General features: G+C 41.3%; 1 protein-coding gene across 1 annotated transcript in view; it reads right to left on the reverse strand.

Annotated features, from left to right (window-relative positions):
- The window catches only part of MAP7 (microtubule associated protein 7), a gene marked incomplete at its 5' end in the record, with an annotated part of 163,003 nt that overhangs the window by 7,415 nt on the left and 132,684 nt on the right, over nt 1-22,904 (reverse strand). The window contains 9 exons of the mRNA XM_082668805.1: nt 2,126-2,183; nt 2,285-2,335; nt 2,734-2,835; nt 3,075-3,246; nt 4,625-4,835; nt 7,226-7,530; nt 7,866-7,981; nt 14,000-14,127; nt 18,907-19,020. Of these exons, the coding sequence (XP_082524931.1) occupies nt 2,126-2,183; nt 2,285-2,335; nt 2,734-2,835; nt 3,075-3,246; nt 4,625-4,835; nt 7,226-7,530; nt 7,866-7,981; nt 14,000-14,127; nt 18,907-19,020 (1,257 nt within the window). The remainder of the gene's footprint in view (nt 1-2,125; nt 2,184-2,284; nt 2,336-2,733; nt 2,836-3,074; nt 3,247-4,624; nt 4,836-7,225; nt 7,531-7,865; nt 7,982-13,999; nt 14,128-18,906; nt 19,021-22,904) is intronic.

The following is a 22,904-nucleotide window of genomic DNA, read 5'->3' on the forward strand; positions in this document are numbered from 1 at the left end:
GATAACAGTAAGCTGATTTGGTCAGGCAGATGCTGAACAAATTATTACTGAAGGCTTTGGAGCAAATCACCATGAAATACCCTAAGTGATGAAAAATATTTTGGAAAATTCAGTTTTAGTCCCACTTAAGAATGGTAGGGATTTCATGCATGGAAGGCCAGTGAATTGTACCTAACTGTGCTACCTAGTCATTCAATATTCCCCACTGGAGTCTAGCGTGAGCAAACAATATTGATGACTGACTTTAAAATCTGGGCCAGGTTTACGTAAAATCTTAAGAAGAGACTAATAACTTAAAGCTGCCAAAATTTGCAAAGCTGGTAATAGGAATCTTCTGAGAAGACTTCTGATAGGTCTGCAAACTCACCTCCCTGCCCAGCCTAGAATTCTCTTTGGAGCACTGGTGATACCATTCAGTCCTCAACCAAATGTGGGACCAGGAGAAGAGGAACATATGTTAGATAATCCTCAGGCCTCGTTTTAGCACTATTAACTCAAACCAAATTTATTATGGAGTTGATAAACACAGGTGTGATGACTGACAAGTTGCACCTTCCTTCTGGCCATTGTTCATTCTCGAATTGAGGTACAAAGAATAATCGAAAGAATTGATAGGGGAATAGCAGGAAGAAGACACATGGAAAAACAAAAAAACAACAAGGAGCCCAGCCATGTACAAACTACAGCATCGGCTCCTCAAATAATCCTGGGTTGTTGTAATTTACATTCTAAAATGCTCATTCTGAGGACTTACTGGGTGCCATGCCTGCTTTAAGCCTGAATGTATCACAACATTCTTGGAGGCAACCTGTTAAAAATGCAGTGGGGTTAATATGCAACCATTAGGCTATTCTCCAAACAAATATAATTAGGGCATCTTTAAAAGAGAATGAAAAGCCCCACACTGAAGGGATTATGACATAGAGGAACTCGGATAGCCTCTACTGAAGTAAAACCAAATCCCCAAATACCAGTATTTTACATTTGAAAACCCCAGAACAGAGAATGTTGTTTCACATAAATCATTTCATTTGATCTTTACTCCAGTCTACAATAAACAGTAAAAGAAACTGAGGTATCTCTGGTCCTTTCTTTTCATATTGATACTGCAGATGAGGAAAGAGGAAGACTGAATAATGAATTATCGACCAACCACCTGTATGTACAATCATGAAGACCACGTGGAATCACGGAAGGAGCCAAATTACAAGCTGGTGACTTGGACTCCAGCTGTGCAAGCTGGGCCTGTCACTCAATCTGAGTTCTCCTCGGGGGTAGGGACCTCGGCTGACCTGCTCACACTGAATCCTAGCACCTACAAAAGGGCCTGGCACACAAAAGTTTTCTGAAAATGCCTGCTTACTCCAAGATAAGGCATCTCCTATCTCACAGGCCTGCAATGGAAATTAAACAAGAAATGTATGCAGATGTATCTGACACAAAGAAGGCATTTAATAAATATTAGTTGAGTGTGAGTACTAAAACACTAAGATAAATTTTACTTTTATATACACCAAATTTGGTTTAAAATCACCAAGAAATTAATCATCTTTGTCCAAAGCCTATGGCATATGAACAACTTTCTAATGAAATTTCAACAAATTTCAAATTTTAACTCTATTCTGAAGTCAGAACTAAAAGAAATAACATTTAAAGCCTTTTCTGAGAAATGCCGTAAGTACAAGTTGTCAAAATGTTTAAATTTAATGTCCTTAATAGCAAATATAAACACAGATTCCTTTAGCAGATAGTAAATGACAAATGAAATTTAATTTTATAAACTCAAAGAAAATTCTTCTAATCGTGTGTGTATATACACATATACATGTGTATACATATCTATAGAGGCATACATACACATAGATATGTAGAGAGACATATATATGATATAAAATGACTTAAGATATTAAATACTCCATTAGAGTATAAACAAATGTGAAAAAAATCTGCTAGAAATGCTAGAGATTTTTAGATAAAGGGGATTATTTGTGGACTAGATGAGAAACACCTAAGCTTCTGTGAGTCAATGAGTATTTTTATCTTAAATCAATGTTTATCTTGACCTCCACAGAATAAATTAAAAAATTTTATATTTGTATTGATCTGAGTTCACTGAAATAAGTACCTGTTTCTCTAATGAGCGCTCCCTTGGTTATATCTCCATTTCTCTGATCAACGGTTTTCTAACAAAGAAAAAAAAAAAAGACTTTTTAATGTTAAAATTACAAATGAAAGTAAAAAAAAAAGCCATTAAGAATAGTTAAAAAAAAGGCCATCTCAATACCTTATCTGAAGCTTCTGTTCTTCTGGTTCTTTTCATTATCTCCTCAAGCCGCTACAAAAAAGGCAGAATTGAGCAAACACATCAGATGTGGAAAGAAAGCTAGCCTGGCGCATTTCACTGACTAAGCAAATAGCAGGGCATTGAAACATGTCCATTATTTTGGGAAAATATAATTGTCTTTGTCTTAACTGGAGTTACTCAAAGAAGTTGAAATTGGCTTAAGCCGCATGAATTGGAAGCAACTGTTTTTGGTGAAGCCTGAAACACCAAGAGCGATTTCTTTGGAGGAGAACATTAATACTGAGAGCTACTTTAGTTAACCTGGAATGGGCAGGACACTTTTGTTTTCTGATGGCAGTGAGCTAGTCTCTTGGTCTGGAGCTGGCTTCAGTCTAGGCAGAATCAAGAGCAGCGAGGGCGCCAGGCTGCGGGGGCAGAGACGCAACTACCTTCTTCCTCTCCAGGCGCTCCTGCTCTTCTCTCTGGAAATGCTTCTCCCGTTCCTGCCGGACCCTCTCTGCTTCTTCCCGAACACGAGCTTCTTCTTCTTTCTGAAAACGGGAAGTCGGTATCTGCTTTTTACACACAGGCCGGCTTTGCCCGCTGCCCCCAAGGTCCCGGGGCGCCCGAGGACGGAGAACGCGAGGACCACGAGCGCACACAGGGGAGACACAAGCACTCCTAACCACACGCTCAACAGCTTCCTCTTCCCATCTGGGCTGCCCCTTGCCCCATCTTGAGCCAAGGCTGCGCCGACCTGCTTCCCGGGCGGGAGCCGGCCCCCCGCTACCTGTTTCTGGATGCGCTCCATCTCCTCCCGCTCGCGCCGGGCCCGCTCCTCCTCCTGCCGCCGCAGCTGCTCTTCCCTCTCCCTGGCTTGCCGAGCTTCCAGCTGGCGGGCTTCCTCCTCTCGGCGGGTTCTCTCTTCAGCCACCCTTTGGGCCAATTCTTCTCGCTTTTGTCTGGAAAAAGACAAAACAAGACGAAGATACGTGAGGGGACTTCCTTGGCAAGGCGCGATCGAGTTTGTGGTTACCGCGAGAACAGTTTGTTGGGAGGGCTGGCCAACAGCATCCACTGATCCACGTGAGGCCACCCTCTCTCCTTCCTCCTCCCCTTCCCAGCCTCCCGTTGCCTCGTGGGAAACAGACGCAGAATGTATCCACTCATATTCTGAGGAGAGCTTGTTTTCTTTCTTTCTTTCTTTCTTTTTTTTTTTGCGGTACGTGGGCCTCTCACTGTTGTGGCCTCTCCCGCTGCAGAGCACAGGCTCTGGACGCGCAGGCTCAGTGGCCATGGCTCACGGGCTCAGCCGCTCCGCGACATGTGGGATCTTCCCGAACCGGGGCACGAACCCGTGTCCCCTGCATCGGCAGGCGGACTCTCAGCCGCTGCGCCACCAGGGAAGACCCTGTTTTCTTGTTTTTTTTTTTTTTAAAGCATCTGCAATATAACTATCTTTAAAGGCTGAGATCTGTTTAATCCAATAATGTGACTTTTTAGTAATGAATTTAACGCTCCCCTCCAAATCTCTGTAAGTAAATAAAGGTTATAATGTTCTGTTTCAGTACAGGGGCAAGATGGACCATGTAAGCTCCCTGTTGGGACCAAGGGTAGGGCATGTCCAAGATGGCGGCCCAGCACTGGGGCTGCCGTCCTTTCCGGAGAGGCAGTTCTGCTTATTTGAAGAACAATTATATTGACATTAGCCTTATTAGCTCCAGATGGGGGGCAACTAAGCAAACTGCCCCTGGCATACTGTCTGGCAGGCAGTCGTGGGGCACTTAACTATCTCACGCAGCTACCCTCTGAGAGGAATACTATCTGGAAGAAAACATGAGCTGTTAATATGCAGCTTTAAGATAATGAGAAAGATAATGAGGAAACATGGAGATGAGAGATACGTTAAATAAAAAATTAAGACTGCACAACTGTACCTCTACTGTGGTTACAATTATGCAAATCTATGTGTGTATGTATGTATTTATGCATGTATATACACCCACACACTGTTCAGAGACTGGAAAGGGTGACCCAAAATGTACACAATTATTGAAATCTGGTAAGAATATGGATGATTTTTTTTTTCTTTAAACCTTTCTCCCTAGTCCTTCGAAAACAAAACAAAAAACCCCTTCTCCATCAATTTTGTTGCACTGTCATTATAATAAGAAAATGTGGCTTACAAAAGTCGCTTAGTGCTCAGGGGAACACCAGGGGAGACTAATTCTGAAACAACTAAATAGATTCACCTTCAACACTACTATTACCTCTTCTCCCTGACTGAAGACTTAATCCAAGGTGTCACTAGGGTGTCACTGAGCAGTGTCACTCCTTTACCTTTCGAGCTCTTTCGTCTCCCTCTTCTCCCTTTCCTCCTTCTCTCTCTGCTCTCGGGCCAGCCGCCTCTTCTCAGCTAGCAGCCTCGTGGCCTCTTCCGGGTCAGTGGTGCCCGCAGAGGTCTTCAGAGAAGCGATGGCAGTCACAGTGGATGAAGGGGCCGGAGTGGAGGCTGGAGCGGAGGCCGGTGCTGAGGCTGCCTCCGGAGCAGCTGTACAAACAAGTACAAGGAGAAAACCAGTTGGAAACAAAAGCCAAAGAACAACACAAAAACTAGCATCCCCCGCACCCCAGGCCTCGAATTCATCGCTATAAAAGAAAAGGGAATGTTTATTACTGCGCGTTCTCACGGTTTCACTGTATTCTATCTGTAACCGGGCAACAGATAACAAAAAGCCGCGTGTGTAAGTGAGACATCCGAAGCTGACACTCTGTCACCAAGCCTTATTTTTATACAAGTTAAATCAGTTAACAACATATATCGAATGTGTACTAAGTATAGAGCCTCATGTTAGGTTCTGTGGGAAGTTATACCCCAGGAAAAAGGAAGATGAGATCTTCCATTTGCCTTTCATTACGTTAAAAAAAAATTCCTTCTCTTTAGTGACTATTCATCACTAGAGGACTCAAGCCTTTCTGTGACCATGCCCAGTGTCCATACCACTGAGCCCGGACTCAGGCGGGAAGAGACCAAGGAAGAGGCCTCTTCTGTCTACCCAGAGCTGCCTCCAGGTCTGAGGAGGGAGGAACCAAGAGCCTCTTCGGGAGACGGCATCTGTGCTCCTTAGACATTGCAGGTCTCCACTGCCAGTTCTGATGCCAACGTGCAAGATGAGAGTAGTTCTCTGACCTTATTTGGATTCAGGAAAAGGACCTAGGGAGCTGGGGCACCCCTGCCATAGGCACCATGGTGAGGTGTGATCCCTGACCACTCCAGACCCTCCTTTCAAGATCTGCATTTCTCCTGCTGCTCCCACAGATTTTTCTTTGCCCTCAGGACACTTTTTGGCCTTTCTCTTCTCCCTCTTTCCATGCAAACAGGTATTGGACTCATCCATTCCCTTACTATACTATCATTTGTCTTGAGTCACTATTCTTTCTTTGCCCCCCACCCTGTATCTTCAAATTAAGTCTTAAAGAGAAAACTCTTGAATGAAGACAATTTTCAACAAGATACATTGAATTTCTAGTTCCAGGTGATTTTAAACTTCTAAACAGCATCTGGTTAACTTGGTAGAGATGAGATCCACTGCGTCTTTTGGAAAAAATTCTGACCTCTGTCAATCACATACGCTAAGCCAGTGGTCCCCAAACTCCAGTACACACAGGATAACTGCCACTCTATTTTATCTGGCAATCCTGCACAAGAGTTAACAGATGAGCTTAGTATCCTTCAGAGTCCTTGGACCCACCACGTATTCTGATTCAATAGGTCTGAGGTAGGGGCAGGGTTCTACAGTTTGAAACATTATAGATGTGGTTTAAAAATATTTCCCTAAATTCTTCGAAAATCCTCCCTTTAAAAGATGAAGGCTAATCCCCCCAACTTGAGTGTGAGCTGAAGCTAGTGACTTGCTTCTAATGAATAGTATGACAGAAATCGTGATTTCTGTGACTTCCCTGGTGGCACAGCGGTTGGGAATCTGCCTGCCAGTGCAGGGGACATGGGTTCAGTCCCTGGTCCGGGAGGATCCCACATGCCGCGGAGCATCTAAGCCCCTGTGCCACAACTACTGAGTCTGAGCTCTAGAGCCCGCGAGCCACAACTACTGAGCCCGTGCACCATAGCTACTGAAGCCCGCGTGCCTAGAGCCCGAGCTCCGCAACAAGAGAAGCCACTGCAATGAGAAGTCCGTGCGCTGCAATGAAGAGTAGCCCCCGCTCACCGCAACTAGAGGAAGCCCGTGGGCAGCAACGAAGACCCAAAGCAGCCAAAAATAAATGAATAAATAAAAAAAGAAAAGAAATCGTGATTTCTGTGTGTGTGACTTCTGAGACTGGGCATAAAAGATACTATGGGCTCCTCGTGATTCTCTCCCCCAGCTCACTCATTCTGCGGGAAGCCAGCAGAGTGGACAGACTGTGAGGACATCCAACAGCCCTATGGAGAGGTTCATGTGTCATGAAACGAAGGTCACCTGCCGACAGCCCTGTGCATGAGCCATCCTCTAACAACCCAGCTGAGCTGCTCCCAAATTCCTGACCCAAGACTCTGCGTGATATAATAACTGTTTGTTGTTGTTATTAAGCTGCAAAGTTTTGGAATAATTTGTTACACAGCAATAGGATAAATGATAAAATGATTCTGATGCAGGTGCTCTGAATACCACATTTTGTCAAATTATTGGACTCGGCCAATGAAAGGACTCATAAACCACACCTGAATTAATATGCTGTGGCTCTGACCATAGGCTGTAGGATGGATGATTCTTTCTTTGTATGTAGGAAAATTATATTCAAGAAAAGTTCCCCAGATTAGCCTTAGAGTAAAATTTTCAAGTGCCCAACAAGGGAAAAAAAGAAAGAAAGAAAAAGCTAAGTCAAAGCAGTGCAGGAGGAAAAGGAAGAGTGAATAAAGAGAGCAAGCAACCCACACTCCACCACGAGTCAGTGGATTCCTACCAGGAGCAACCTCTGGTTCGACAGGTGTCCCCTCTTCAACTGTGGCTTCTTCTACCTTCACCAAAAGTGCCCTGCCCTTTAGTGAGGGCTCATTGGCAACTTTCTGAGGTTCCTTCTCAGGGTCTTTTCTCTCAGGTTCCACTCTGACTTCTCTCTTGATGGGGCGGATGTTGCCGGGCGAGGGGGGCCGGACCTGAGCAGGGGCAGGTTTGACTGGTCCAGGAGGCATGGAGGATGCTGGTCTGGGGGTGCCAGGCAAGTGGGGAAAGGACTTGGATGGGAGCCTGGGCAACAAACAAAGTAAAGAGAAAGGGGCACATGAGAACAGGCTTGCCAGAACCTTCCTTTCCCCATACCTCCACCACGTAATAGTCTTGGAACACCAATACGGAAGAGAAATAAAGATATTTAGCTGTGTGAATGTGTCTTTTATGTGGCAAATGCAGAAGTACTCACTTTAGAGGCTCATTCCAGGTTTCTTTTTTCTTTCCTTTGAGGAAAAATATTACTCTCCAAGTGAAGGCCAAACAGTGTGGAGAGAACAGTTTCTTTTCAGAGGACAGAGGCTCTTAATTCTCCAACATGGAACAACCCTGCCAGCCTCTTACATTTCACTTACCAAAGTCGGGAGGAAGCTGGTGATCTGGCTTTGGGATGAGATGGAGATAGTGCCCTTCGGATGCCGGGTGTGAGGTGGAAGGGTAAGTTTTCTCTCTCCCTTTCTCTTTTATAGCCCTAAGTTCAGAGGAACACAATAATTAGATTTTTCCATGAGCGGGACAATCACATTCACAGTATTCAACAGTGGAGCTGCAATCCGTTGAATGGCTTTTGGGAAAATTTCCAACCTTTGCCATGTATATCCATTCCACCCCAACAAAAGGCCTTTATTAGGTTAAAACTGAACATTATAATTGAATTAACACAATCTGACACTAATAAGAAGGTTCTGGATGTGTGATCTGGACTTACATTGTAAAAAAACAAAACAAAAACACACTTTTAGAAAGCACCTATACTTTGTATCTAAAACTACCCGGAGCAAAATTTCTCAGAGTCTGGTTTAGCCCACACAAATGTCAAAATAAAGGTCACTTTCAGCTTATTCCCCCTACCTTTATCTCTTTTAATTCTTAAGCAGTTTTTTTTTTTTTAACCCTGGAACACACTATAGCTCAGTTTATATATTTTTTTAATTTACATGTCTGCTATGTCAGACATTAATTCATTTTTTTCTTTATATGGGTGTTATACAAACAAGTCTTTCCTCACTTAGTGTCCTCTTGCCCTTGAAGGAAAAGTCAGGTTCAAGGTGAGGAATTTCAGCTATTTTTAGTCTTCCTCATTAGGGATGAAATGGAAATCTCTGAGCTCCGGCCAAAACACCAGCCCTCCTACGACTGCATACTAGGAATTCAGCCAGAGAGGTGACACCTTTCCTAGGTAGAAATGGGCAAAAGGAAACCCAGAAGTGTTCTGATAGCCTCAAGTCAACGAAGACAAAAACAAACAAACAAACAAACAAACAATAAAACCCCCCAAACCAAAACACAAACAGAAACAAACAAAAAGACAAGGCACAGGGCAAGGGAGAAAGTACTCATTCCAAGTATCTGAAACATGGCCAACAGTGTTCTGGGATGGGAACAGATGCTGGCTGGAGGGACCTGTGTGGATGCCTGTCAGTCCTTCACTCTGTGGGATCCTTGCAGGAAAGCAGACTGAGGGTGCTAGGGAAGGGGCAGAACAACACCTAGCCTCAGGGCCAATAAGCTGGCGTGTACCTTCTTTTTTTTCCTTTTCTGCCTGGCTCAAACATCATGCCCCTTCTTTCTTCCCTCCCCTTTTGTTCCCTTCAGCATCTCTTCTAACTGCTTCTATTTTTCTTAGTAGCATCCTAGTTGATGGACTGGGCTATAGGTGGGGGAAAAACATCTCAGCGTCAAATAATACTCAATGTCTCCCCAGAATTTCTAAATAAAACAAATGCAGGATGAGGCAGGAAAGAGCTTCACAGGGTGTGTGCCACCTCTATATCACTTGCAGCTGCATGACCACCCTTTGTCCCCGTCTCTGGTAGTAGAAGGCAGGAGGCAGGTTATTGGAGAACAGCTGCAGTGCTTGGGTAGCAGAAGCAGCAGCCACCATATGGAACCCTCTTGACAGGTGTACAGGATGGCAATTATGCCTCTGGCAGATCAAGTCCCCAGAGTGGAAGGTACAGGCCTCTTCCCGAGGGAGGTTGGGGTTAAGCCCTTGAGTTGCTTTTCTTTCTTTTTCTCAAAACATTTTAATTTGGCTAAAGTCAGATCAAGGAGAGACCTGAATGGGAAAATAAGTCAGGAAAGGTAATTTGTTGTGTGGAGGATTTGGGGACTAATGTCATCATCTACGTCTTGATAAGACAGGCATCTGGGAATAAATCTACATTAAAGTGTATAATCCTCAGAGTCTTCTTTTTGTTAAAGTGCCACTGAACCAATTCTTTCTTTCTTAAAACTGACCTCCCTTTAATCACCTTTAGGGAGTAGGGGGAACAGGGAGAAGCAGTTTGGAAAAATGCTCAGTATTTGACATAACACCCTCCCAGGCAGGTAGATAGATGCTTTTACCCTCTTAGTTCTTTTAAATATCTTTCCACTGGTCTTGGACCCAATCACCTATTTGAGTTCCACACATGTAAAGATGCTCCTGATTCTCATCCTGATCTGAGTTAACAGCCAGTGGTCTGTACAATAATCTTTCCTGTTAACACGTTCCACAAGGCTAAGGTGGAACACACACAGCAAGCCCATGTCAGTGGTCTAGGCAACTTACCAGCAGGATAAAGACTTTAGTTTTACAACTAAAGTTAGGTTTAGAATACAAATAACCCACAAGAGAGGCAATATAAACAGATATTCAAAGGCAGCACTGTACAAGAGAACAGTGATGATAGAAATGTTCTGCACCTACACTGTCCAAAATGGTAGCCACTAGCCACATTTGGCTATTTGAATTTAGACCTAAATTAATTAAAATTAAATGTTAAGTTTAGTCTCACAAAACATATTTCAAGTACTCAATAGCAGGCAGTTGAATTTAGATCTAGATTAATTAAAATTTAATAAAATTGAAAAGGAAATTAAGAAAACAATCCCATTTACAACAGCATCAAAAAAAGAATAAAATACTTAGGAATAAACTTAACCAAGGAGGTGGGAGACTTCTACAGAGAAAACTAGAAGGCATTGCTGAAAGAGATTAAAGAAGACACAAATAAATGGGAAGACATCTAAAGTTCACAGAATGGAAGACTTGTTATTACTAAGATGTCAATACTATCCCAAACAATCTACAGAATCAATGCAATCCCTATCAAAAGCCAACATCATTTTTTGCAGAAATAGAAAACTCCATCCTAAACTCATATGGAACCTCAAGGGACCCTGAATAAACAATCTTGAAAAAGAAGAACAAAGTTGGAGGTCTCACAATCCCTGATTTCAGAACATATTACAAATCTATGGTAATCAAAACAGTATGGTACTGGCATAAAGACAGACATATAGACCAATGAAACAGAGTACAGCATCCAGAAATAAACCCTTGTGTATATGGTCAAAGGATCCTTGACAAGAGTGCCAACATCATTCAATGAGGAAAAGATAGTCTTTTCAACAAATGGTGCTGGGAAACTGGATATCCACATGCAAAAGAATGTAGTTGGACCCTTACCTTACACCATATACAAAAATGAACTCAAAATGATTGAAGACCTAAATGTAAGACTTCAAATTATAAAATTCCCAGAAGAAAATGGGAAGCATCATGATACTGGATTTGGTAATAATTTCTTGGATATGACACCAAAAGCACATGCAATGAAAGCAAAAATAAACAAATGGGACTTCAAACTTAAAAACTCCTATGCATCAAAGGATATAATCAACAGAGTAAGAAGGCAACCTACAAAATGAGAGAAACTATCTGCAAATCATATATCTGATAAGGGATTAATATCCATAATGTATAAATAACTCCAACAACAAAAATTAAAAATAAGATTAAAAAACGGGCAAAGGACTTGATTAGATATTTCTCCAAAGATGATATACAAATGGCCAACAAACTTATAAGATGCTCAACATCATTGATGATTAGAGAAATGCAAATCAAAACCATAATGAGGTATTATCTCACACCTATCAGGCTACTATTTAAAAAACAAACAAAAAAACCAAAATGAAAAAACAAGTATTGGTGAGGATGTGAAAACACTGGAAGACCTTGTACCCTGTTGGTTGGAATGTAAGTAAAATGGTATTGTCACTTTGGAAAACAGTATAGCAGTTATTCAAAAAATTAAAAATAAAATTACCATAAGATCCAACAATTGGGTATATATCCAAAAGAACTGAAGGCAGCATCTTGAAGAGATATCTGCACACCCATGTTTGTAGCAGTGCTATTCACAATAGCCAAAAGGAAGAAGCAACTCAAATGTCCATCAACAGATGAACAGATTAACAAAATGTGGTGCATCTATACATGTATACATGTGTGTGTATATATACACATACAGAAATATATATGTATAGACACACACACACAACGGAGTGTTACTAGCCTTAAAAAGAACAGAAATCCTGTCACATGCTACAACGTGGAAGGACAGACCTTAAGGACATTATGCTAAGTGAAATAAGCCAGTCACAAAAAGACAAATACTGGGCTTCTCTGGTGGCACAGTGGCTGAGAGTCCGCCTGCCGATGCAGGGGACATGGGTTCGTGCCCTGGTCCGGGAAGATCCCACATGCCGCGGAGCGGCTGGGCCCGTGAGCCATGGCCTCTGAGCCTGCGCATCCAGAGCCTGTGCTCCGCAACGGGAGAGGCCACAACAGTGAGAGGCCTGCGTACTGCAAAAAAAAAAAAAAAAAAAAAGACAAATACTGTATGATTTCATTTGTATGAGGTATCTAGTGTAGTCAAATTCATAGGAACAGAAAGTAAAATGGTGGTTGCCAGGAGCTGGGGGAGGAGGATGGAAGGTTGTTGTTTAGTGGGTATAGTTTCAGTTTTGCAAGATTTAAAAAGTTCTAGAGATTGGTTGCACGACAATGTGAATACACTTAATACTACTGAACTGCACATTTAAAAACAGTTAAGATGGTAGATTTTGTTGTATGTTTTTTGTCACGATTAAAAGTTGCTTAAAAGAAAATTAAATTTCAAATTTGATCCGTCAAGTCTCATTTGCCACATTTTCAAGTGCTCAGCTGAATTCCACAGTGCAGCTCTGGAGTATAAATGATTTGTGAGTCGTTTTCTGGCAGTAGGTATTTGCCTAAATATTTAATTGCAAAGAAGTGAAAAGGCAGCCAATAGATCAAATACAGAAAGAAGGCACTAAAAAGACAAAAACAAAACCGGTGAGAAAATATAGGTTTTGGATCGTATGATGACAAATCCCTCTCATTTAATCTGTTGGCCAAGGATCAGCTCTCTCCTTTCCTCCTGGAGTGTTCATTTTTGTTTTTATCCGTAACAAGGTATCTTTTTCTTTGGTACACGCTTTTCTCTACCCAATAAGTATCCAACATTTGGGGCCAAAACTGTTCTGCTTAACTATTGCTACTCGTCCACAGCTAGGATCTCTGAGGCACCAAAGTGCTAATGATGGAAGACTTCCCAGACATCAAAGGTAGTTTCACTTCTGGCTTGAAGGGCTGGAGGTCTGATTCAATCATGAATTAAACCTTGACTCCTGAAAGCCTGAAGCGCCTGAAAGAAAACTGCCTGTAGGCAAAGCCACCAAGCTGTCACAACCCTTGAATTATCCTCAAAGGTCTAAGCAAAATCCTTTCAGGTGTTCATCAGCTTTATAAATCTGAATTGCTCCGAGAAGCTAGGATTGAAAAAAATTGTTCCAGCCTCTCATGGGTCATGCTATTGCCATGAGAGAGGGGCAATGAGATCTTCTGGTGGACTGGGAAGTCCTTTAAGACTAAAGTACAACGTCCGAAGACCACAGAACAATGTCTATACATTTCAGCGGCTACCAAATAACACACAGTTTAAATAAAACAAAGAAGAAGAAAGATTCTTGGAGACATACAAGTGACCTCATTGCAGTTATAGCATCGTGAAAATTAATGTTAGTTCAGCCACCTTGTCAGAAACAACAGGTGTAAATTATATTCTTCACTTGCAAAACGTGAGTCTGTAACACAGCCCAACAGCCTTTCAAGAATTACTTAGTGAATAACTAGTGTTTTCTATTCTTTGTCACTATATTTTAAGACCTGGGCCTTGACACGGATTAGCTAAACAGACAAAAATTCCTTATCTTGCTTTTTAGTGAACCACATTTAGAGTTCAGCCAGCTTCTGGACAGGGTTGGAATAAAATGCAAAGGCAGCAGTCCAGGCCCACTTCCCCTTCAAAGGTTTTCTTACTTTCAAAAATAAAGTATGTTGGCATTGCACTTATTCGTGTGGAGGCACCCATATGGCAGTTCAGCCACTCAGACATGCTTGAACAAAGAACAATTTTCATCTTCAAATTCAGATTTTCAAGGGGGAGCAGAATCGCCAAGTGGGGAGGAAGTGTGGGGACAGCACCACTCAGCCAGCCAGATTCAAGACTGGTGGGACGGATGGGAGGACGGATGTCACCATCGCCTGGCTTACATCCTCACTGCACCTCGAGGCGGTGTCCACTACGCACAGAAACAGTGCAGACTCGCCAGGCTGCTCCCAACAGCTACTCACCGCTGCGCCGTGAACAGTCCTCCTTCGCGCGGAGCCCTCCGGTGGCGTTACAAAGAATTTTGGTCGCTCCATCGGATTTCTAGAGTGTGCGGCTTTGTAGGGCATGATGTTGATGGGGCTGCAAGATGCTGAACGAGGACACATGGGGGTAACTAGGGTGCAGGTGATTGTTTTACACGCAAGAGTGCCAGAGGAGCAGTTGAAGGAAAGCCAAAAGCAGGATCAGGAAAAGTAGCAAAGCGGAGATAGAGAGAAAAGTAGGGAGAAGATGTTATTACCTAAAGGTGTCCAGACCATCATACTCAACTCTCCTCAAGGTCCTATTAGTTTACAGTGTGTCCAAAAGGAGGGCATGTCCAAATGAAAAATCTGGAATATAGAAACTATTTGGCTACTTAAATACTTATTAAAGATATAGATGTAAGCCAATAATTACAGAGAGCAATGGTCTTATAGTCCCATAAACAGATGGTTCTGATAAAATGCGACATTAGTGACAGATAATTTTAAGATAAGGATTGTTTATAATTAGATTTTTCCGAATAGCTTTAAGATGGAACAAACGGTGGAAAGACAGCAAGTGAGCAAGCAGGCAAGCAAGATATACTGCAACTATTTTGGGAGTAAAATTCAACAACCACTGGGGAAAAAAAGCAACTGAAATTTTAAGATGTTAAATGACCAAGTCTTATCAGGTATTAAGACTTGTTACAAGAATAACTAATAATTTCCAGAAAAAAAAATTCTGTAAGTGTTTTATCTACTTAAAGGCAAATCAAATGCACGCTTCTGGGTTTTCCCCAAAAGCCAAGGCATTTGATGGTTCATAACAAGCAGCAGAACGTATGGGGAAATGGGATGTCATCATTTAAAACGGTGAAGGGAACATAAATATGTTAGAATTGCCAAAAATAAAGTTGAATCACGAACAGCTGTTGCAGTTTTACTCAAGATAGAAATTTTTTTTTGAAAACCACGTAGCTTCTGACCATTCACCTTCAAAGGAACATTATCATTAATCAAGTGATTCTGAGTAACAGTGGGTTTAAAGAAATTCACAGAACACTGCGTAGGTATCAAACATGTGGGTACTAATGTTCCAAGGTTCATTTTCAGATCTCATCCGGAAATCTTGTTTTCCAGCAAAAAATAAGACAATTAAACATGACTACTGAGGGGAATACTATGTATTCGGACCATGTTATAAAATGACTTTACCCGACCCTAGCCATTGTAGTAGCAACCCTTTAAAGAGACTGTTAGGTCAACTGAATATAACAGTATTAATAAATTAAAAACTCAAAAGTTAACAGGACAAATTCAAGGTAATCTCAATTTCAGAATTATAGTTAAAAATATTTAAGTGCTTTTTTGGTTTAGTCTACAGACAGAAAGTCCATCAGATTGCATCTGTATTCCTGTTCTCTTTCATTAAATGCCTTGCAGTATCTTCTGGTTATCACTGCATGGTCAAGGTGGTGAATCGACTGGAAACTGCACTCTCTTCTCCCATCATCTGAAAACAGAACCCTTATTTCTTGGATAAGCTGAAACACCTTGCATTCCTTCAGTTCTCCTTAAAAGGTATATGTCTTACTTCCAAACTGACATAAAGCTTTGCCTCAGACCTTAATCGTGAAGGAAGTTTCCTTTGTGTTGTGAAGAAGGAGACCCTCTCCTCATCTGGCTTATCGTGATCACAGGGAAAACTGTTGGAAAACAACCTTTTCTCAAGTGCCACAACAAAGCAGTTGCCCTTCCCAGACAAAGAAAGAGCTCATTAATGCAAACCTCTTCCAAGCCAATCAAATGCCTTTAAAGAAGAACATCCTGGCACAAGGCACTTCTGTGGGATTAATGACCAAGAGAGGCACACACAGCCCAGGGCACAGCCAGAGGCCATTAACTGCTCAAGGATCAAGAAACCCTAGATGACAGCCCTGCTCTGAGGCCATGGGTCTGACACTGAGAAAGGAATGAAGCACAGAAAGATGATTTTTTTCCCTCTAGTGGAAAGTAATAATTTCAGGGGTATCTGTGGAGCACTTCCTTGGAGCATTTCCTGAGCCCACCGTGGACATAACCAAGCTCATCATGCCTCTGGTTCATTCTTTATTATAGTGCTGAGTCAATGTGAAGGAAAGGAAAAAAAATATCCTTAAACCTACCTAATGTAGTCCAAACAAAAATCCTCAAATTTAATTCTTCAAGAAACATCGTCTGGCTAATTCTAAGGATACTACATTTCATGGAATTCATCGCTGTTCTTAACAGCAACTACTGAAAACCCTGAAACCTTTAAATCAATTATTCTAATAATCTTGCCCTTCTGAAGAAATAGGGAGAGCAATATATGATGGTTGTTTTCTTTTCCCTCCTAGAGTGCCCTCCATAACCCGAAGTAGTTTTGTTAAACATTTCTTTTATGGAAATGTCTTTGAGAAATCCTTCCACAATATCCGTTATTTCTTTCTACTATTGGTAGCAAGTGTGCATTAATTTAACGTATTCAGGATTTTCTATGTGAAATAATGGCTGCAGAGAAAAGATAATGCAGTTCAAGTGGTTGGAGTGCAGCAGAGAGAATAATTACATAGTAGAATAATAACAACATTTATTGAGTGCCTACTATGTGCAGGTACTATTCGAAACATTTTACATGTGTTAACTCATTTAATCCTGAGTTCTAATAATCACATGTATCATGAATGTATTTTTTAAAATGGGCAAGAAAAAAATCAACCCAAAGCAGTGGTCACAATGAAACATATGAGACTCTGATTTCCAATTTTCAACTGCTCTTATTACTTGTTCTGGGAATTTGCAATCACCAAACACCCTAGGAGTAAGGATGGCTGTTTTGATTTGCTACTGTAACCCTGGCTCTGGATGTAGGTCACCCTCTCGCCAATGGCAACTGGATATGAGGTGAACTCAAGGGACGACACTAAAATGGGAAGACGAGAAAAAATAATCAAGGAGACCAGATGGAAAAATAAAAGTGATGGGAAAAATGTTTTTGAGGAGATAAGTGTAAGAGACGTTTACATGAATAATTTCAAATGGAAATTTCTAAACACAACAGTTTTGGTTCATTAAATATAAGCTGTTATCAATGCAATAATAGGTAACAATGATCTAAGGAATGTATTAATAAAACAGGCAACTCAAGTAAAGGCTATGTATGCATTGCTTCACACTAAAATACATTACAAAAATGTATCAATTTGTGAAGAGGAGAATGGAAAAGTTGCAAAGTAAAGAAGAGCCAGTTAGCAGATTAAAAAGCACCTTGGTTGAGCGCCAAGGAAGGTGGGAAGCTGGGCAAGTCGAATGGGTGGAAAATGAGGAAATGGTGTTGGAAGAGACTAGAGGAAGAGTGAAAGAATTGACAAAAGTTAGTGATGACAGAAATAGCAAAGAAAGACAATTTTTTAGCTGTGAGGCAGTCCTTTAGTATGAAACAACATACAATGTGGAGGTTCAGAAGCATGAGAACCATAAACTATTTAGATCCGATGAATTAGGACTGAAAAGCAGTTTTAAAGGTTTTTCAATTAGCTGGACATAAAGAACAGCTTTCCTGACTTATATGAAAGTATGACAAAATGGACATAAAAATAAAGTATCTTGAAATAAACTGTAGTTTTTTCCTTCAGAAAATTCTCAGATGCAATGTGACAGTTGACAGGAGAGTTACTTTATAGAAAACACAGATCACTGTGGTCCAGCTAGTTGAACGCACAATGGTACAGAGAGCATCACGAGGGTGCCGAGGATAGAAGCACGTTTAAGACCTAGTCCACCAATTTTCTAAGTGCCTCTGGTATAACTCACTTATTGTCAATCTCTTGTTTTCCACAGGCAGGTGGTGGGAATGCCTGCACTTGCTTTCTTGACTGCCTCCCAGGGGTACTATGAGAATAAGGGTTGATACTAGCTCATTGGACACCACAGATGAAAGATATCATAAAACAACCAAGAATTATTATTAAAAAAGAGGGCTAGTGAACATGAAGTGGCTTGCAGAGGCAAAGCCTTTTTTAAAGGGAGCTTTATGAAGAGGCTGTGCAATTTCTCATGTGCCAAACATGAGGGCTGGTTACATAGATACACCAATTGTGCCCAAAGATATTTGGGAAAGTCAAAATCAACTCACCAGGAGAGAGACACTGCCAAAAGCCTAATAGGTATCTTTCTCTCCAGCCAGATGTAGACTCTATACGAACTTCTCATTAAACTAATTGCCTCATTCAGGGGTGTTTTATATTTCAAAAAAGTAGAGGAGTTATAACTAATTATAATAACTAGTACTTGGCACATTTTACATATTTTCAAAGTATGTAACAAATAAGAACGCTGTAATTAGCCTTCTCCACAACTCTTTATAGAGTTTTGAAAGGGTACCATTCCTCAATTACAGATAAAAGACTAGCCCAGGGAGGATACGTGACTAGTCCACAGCTACATTATGAAACGCTACGCTTAAATCGGCTTGTGCTTTGAGTTTATCCCCAGGCCCACAAATTAGTATTAGATATTAAATTATTTCTACCTTTGATCATCCGCTCAGATGCAGGGGAAGAAAGGTGGGTAAGGGATAGGATTTTCTGGTAACATTATGAACAGACAGAAGCCTCTGAAGCCATCTGATCACAGGGAGGGGCATCCTTTACCTGCCCGGCATCTGGTGTCCAGATAAGATGCTAAGACGGATGCTCAGAGGAAACGATACCAGGGGCATGAAACCAACACCAACAGACACATTTCCAACGCCATTCCACCAGGAGGAGGAGAAGCACGCGATGGGAAAAATTGAGATGGGATTAGATGAAAATGGGTGGCTTAGAGACGCTTCTAAAGGAGGACTTTACCTCACGGAGAAAGTTGCACCTTGACAGTTTTACCTGTATCTCCAGACAAGGCAGCTGTGCTTTTACTTCTGGCCAGGAACGAATGTGTGGGCGTCAGCAATCTGTTAACCACGCTGCTCTCCCATGGGCTGAGCTGCAGGCGGCGAGCTAAACGTCACCACATAAGTGAGATGTTAGAAGCATTCTTTCCAGGGGCGAGGGGGTGCAAGGCATCACCCCTATCGCTCCCACACGCCGGGCCTTCGCGAGAGACCTCGACAGAGACCAGGCTGTCCGGGGAGGAAGCTGGTGGAGAGTCAGGGCAGGAGGGACTCTGCTCAAAGGAGCAGCTATTCCATAAGGTGCCTCTCTTCAAGAGGTTAAGTTTGTGGCAGGTTCTGTATTAGTTTTATGGACACAGATTTTGCTAACCACCCTCCTATGGATCCAACAGGTAACAAAACAGAAGAACCATTTCCAGCAGGTTTGGCATGTATCTCTGAGTCTGTTGAACCCATCTGCCTCATCAGGATGGGCGGTGAGCAGACAGCACACACCTCAGCCAAAAGGCGTCCTAAGTACCCTGAATGTCAACTTCAACAAAGTCGAAGCTTCATGCAAGACTGGAAATATGTGGATAGAGAAAAGGTCTCCATTACATTTTGCTACATCTCCATGAATTGCTACTTGGGCAACTGGAGGAAATTAGATATAATAAAGTGAAAGAGGACTCATGCAACGTTCTATGTAAGTTTTTCTTTTGACTTTCCCATTTAGCAAGCAAGTTCTTTCAGGTCCCTGGTTTGGCAAAAGCATAAAAATTCTGATGGAGGATAAGGGTAAAGCTGAAGATAAAATTACGATAGAAAAGCCAAAATTCAATATAATCATAATGTCAGAAATTACTAGTGGGTGTGTGAAGAGTCAAGAAAATAAATTTAAAATGATGCAATGAAGTGGAGTCCCAAATTGTACTGGGGCTTCGCAAGACCACCGTTAGGAAATGCATGCTAATTATAAATTAATTACTTTGCTTATACTGTTAGCTTCCAGCGATGGTCCATGAAAATATAGAAGCTACTTTCCAAAGATATCAGGAAAGAAGCTCGTAAAATCCTACAAATATCACTAAAATAAAGTGATCATATACACTTGACCCTTGAACAATACAGGTTTGAACTGCGCACGTCCACTTATACGTGGATTTTTCCACATTTTATATTTCCCAGTAAATATACAGTTGGCCCTCGGTGTCCATGGATGCAGAACCGGCAGATGCGGAGGGCTCACTATGGAGCTTCAGCATCTGAGGACTTGGGTATCTGCGGCGGCTCCTGGAACCAACCCTCTGCGGATACTGAGGGAGGACTGTATCTCTATTTTAGAATACACTTCCAAGTCGCTTATAAAAGTCTTTCAAACTGTCTAAACCTGACAAGGCCACTTCTGTTCTGCACCATAAACAGCAGGTGCAAGTCCTCTGGTCTCCGGAGCAACTGTCCTTATAATAAATTTTTATATATGTTATATTTTAAAGAAATGACTTCTGAATTCTAGGAAATTAGTTTTAGTTAATAGAAGCCATCCGATGTTAAAGGCTGTTGTAGAAAATATCCGCTCCTATTTGAAAGGAAGTACCAACCTCCAATAAGTACGTTAATTATCGGACTTTATTTCAAAAGAGTAGCTATTTTGATCAAGGTGCTGGTGAATTTAAGAACTAGTGAATTCTTTATTCGAATTTCTGTTTATTGGGAGAGTCTTCATGGTTAAAATCAATCTGCTGACAAATAAAAAGATCTGTTATAAAAACTATTGTAATAGTTACACAGTTAGTAGAATGCACAGTAGGATAAGTGCTATTATGAACTGTAGTATGGCAGTGTGTGTGTGTATGTGTAACAACAGCAGAATATAGTCTAACCTAAAATTAGAATACATTCAGAGAATTAAATCAGTGGGAAAAGTGATTAGGATTAAATTAAAATCTTCACTAGAATTGTATTTTCAGTAGATGATGAAGGGAAGAAGAGGTGAATGTTTCCTTTTCTTAGATAAACTCTGTAGGATAACTGGCTTAGAACTGTAGAGATGGTTTATCAATGAAAAGCCGTGTCTTTTTTTCCCCTTGATTGAGAAGCTCAATTACTTTATTTCTGTTGGTCTTTAAGGCATCAACCAAAGAATCTGCCTCAAATGAAGATCATTAAACACTCTCTTTGACTGGTGTTTAAAGCAAATCCACAGAGATTTGTTTTATAGCTTCGAAACTGTGAATGAAAGATTTTGCGAGGAGAAACGTTTCCACATCTATCACATTCATAACTATGCTCTGAGCAAGAGAGAAACAGATCTCTTCCATAACTTTTTAGTAAAGGTTAGTACAGGAGAGTTACTTTATTGTTTTTTTTTAACCTAGAGAGGCCTAATTGTGAGATGATAAGCTCCCGAAGGAAAGGTATTAATTCTCATGAAACAACTATAGTATTGATCCTACTTAAGCACTTAAAATGAGATATTGACAATTCCCATAAAAGACCATCTGGTCCAAGGACACAATCAAACATTAGAGATATTTGTGCTGCCCTGTTCCTTCACAAGCAGGAAGTCACTGTTCAGTCCCAGATGACGGGTGCCATGCAGAAATCAGGCAAGTGTTGCCACATCCTGACCTAAATGTCATATGAAATCTTACATTTTTAAATATGATGGCAATTAATTAGATCTAAAACAGGAACAAAAAACCCCTGCTCCGGTCAAACAGAACATGCGGGCAGGATTCAGCTTTAGGTCCTCCACCATGTCCTCTAATCTAGATTCTGGGGAAAAAAATGTATGAACTAATTTTCAGCAAAGAGTAGCCAATTTCCTTCTTACTTTTTTCAAACGCCCTATTCTTCTTCCTTGAGAAAAAAGCTGGTTAAGCAGGAAGCTTAAGATAATATGCAATACACATTTTTAATGCAAATTAAAATTTATTTTAATATTGCAAATTAATGCAATATTCTCTCTGTTGCAGCGATTACAGAAATCTTTGGTAATCAGGGGTTTCCTTTAACTCGGGCATTTTACCAGTTTATGTGACACTATATTCAGGTGTGATGATCAAAATATTTAAAAACTGGTGGGGCAAGGCACCAGTAGAGCTCTCCTAGTAGAGCTAGTAGATAACACTCTGTAGGGCCTGGGGAAGCACAGCTCGGGGAAGTGGATATTTACCAACTGGTATGGAAATATTCCAGCATTTTGAATAACCAGCAGAGCATTCCAGCTGAATGTCAACTTCAATAGTATCAGAGCTTCAGTTTAATATCAGCTTTAAGGCCTGTGCTGTAGGGCTGAGAAAGCTCAGACAATCTAGTAATGGTGTACACTCTCTATGATCAGGCTGTAAAAGCCTCTAATCATTTGATAAGCATGCTCTCTACTTTGATAATAAAGCATAATCGAATTTAAAAAATAGATAGCAGAAAAGAAATTATACTAACGAAATTACTTAAATCTCTAAATTAGAGAAGTTCAAATGCAGAAGATTTCTATTCTCATTAAAAGACAGAGCCCTCTCACTGTGCTAGGTTCTGCCTAACTTAAAAAAAAAAAAAATCGCTTCCTGGACCACACGGGAGCCCCTGGATGAAGCGGATCTTTCTTCCAGGCTGACCTCGTCAGTTAGACCAGAACTGGTTCACAGTTCTTTTGATAAGGGGGGAGGAGACATGGAACCCGTAAATTTAGTGCTCTCCCCCTTATCCTTTTAGTCCAGCTTAGCCCTGGGTTTTATAGGCCTGCACCATAATTCAAGGGGCAATTTCCTGGCCCCAGCTATGAACCGCTTATTGAACTGCCCCTGGCCCTTAACCTCACCCAAAGGAAGAGTGCATGGAGTCAGGACTGATGTAAGGAAGGACATCCATGAAGGAGAGAACTACAAATGCAGCACAGCAGCAACACGGGTTGGGAGCTGGTGATCTCTGTTCTAGTCCCTCTTCTCCAGCGATTAACTTGTAGGATTTGAAGTCAGGCCCTTCACCTCTTAGGGACTCTATTATCCC

The sequence above is a fragment of the Grampus griseus genome (assembly GCF_964374135.1).
Source record: "Grampus griseus genome assembly, chromosome: 13".
NCBI classification, from domain to species: Eukaryota; Metazoa; Chordata; class Mammalia; order Artiodactyla; family Delphinidae; genus Grampus; species Grampus griseus.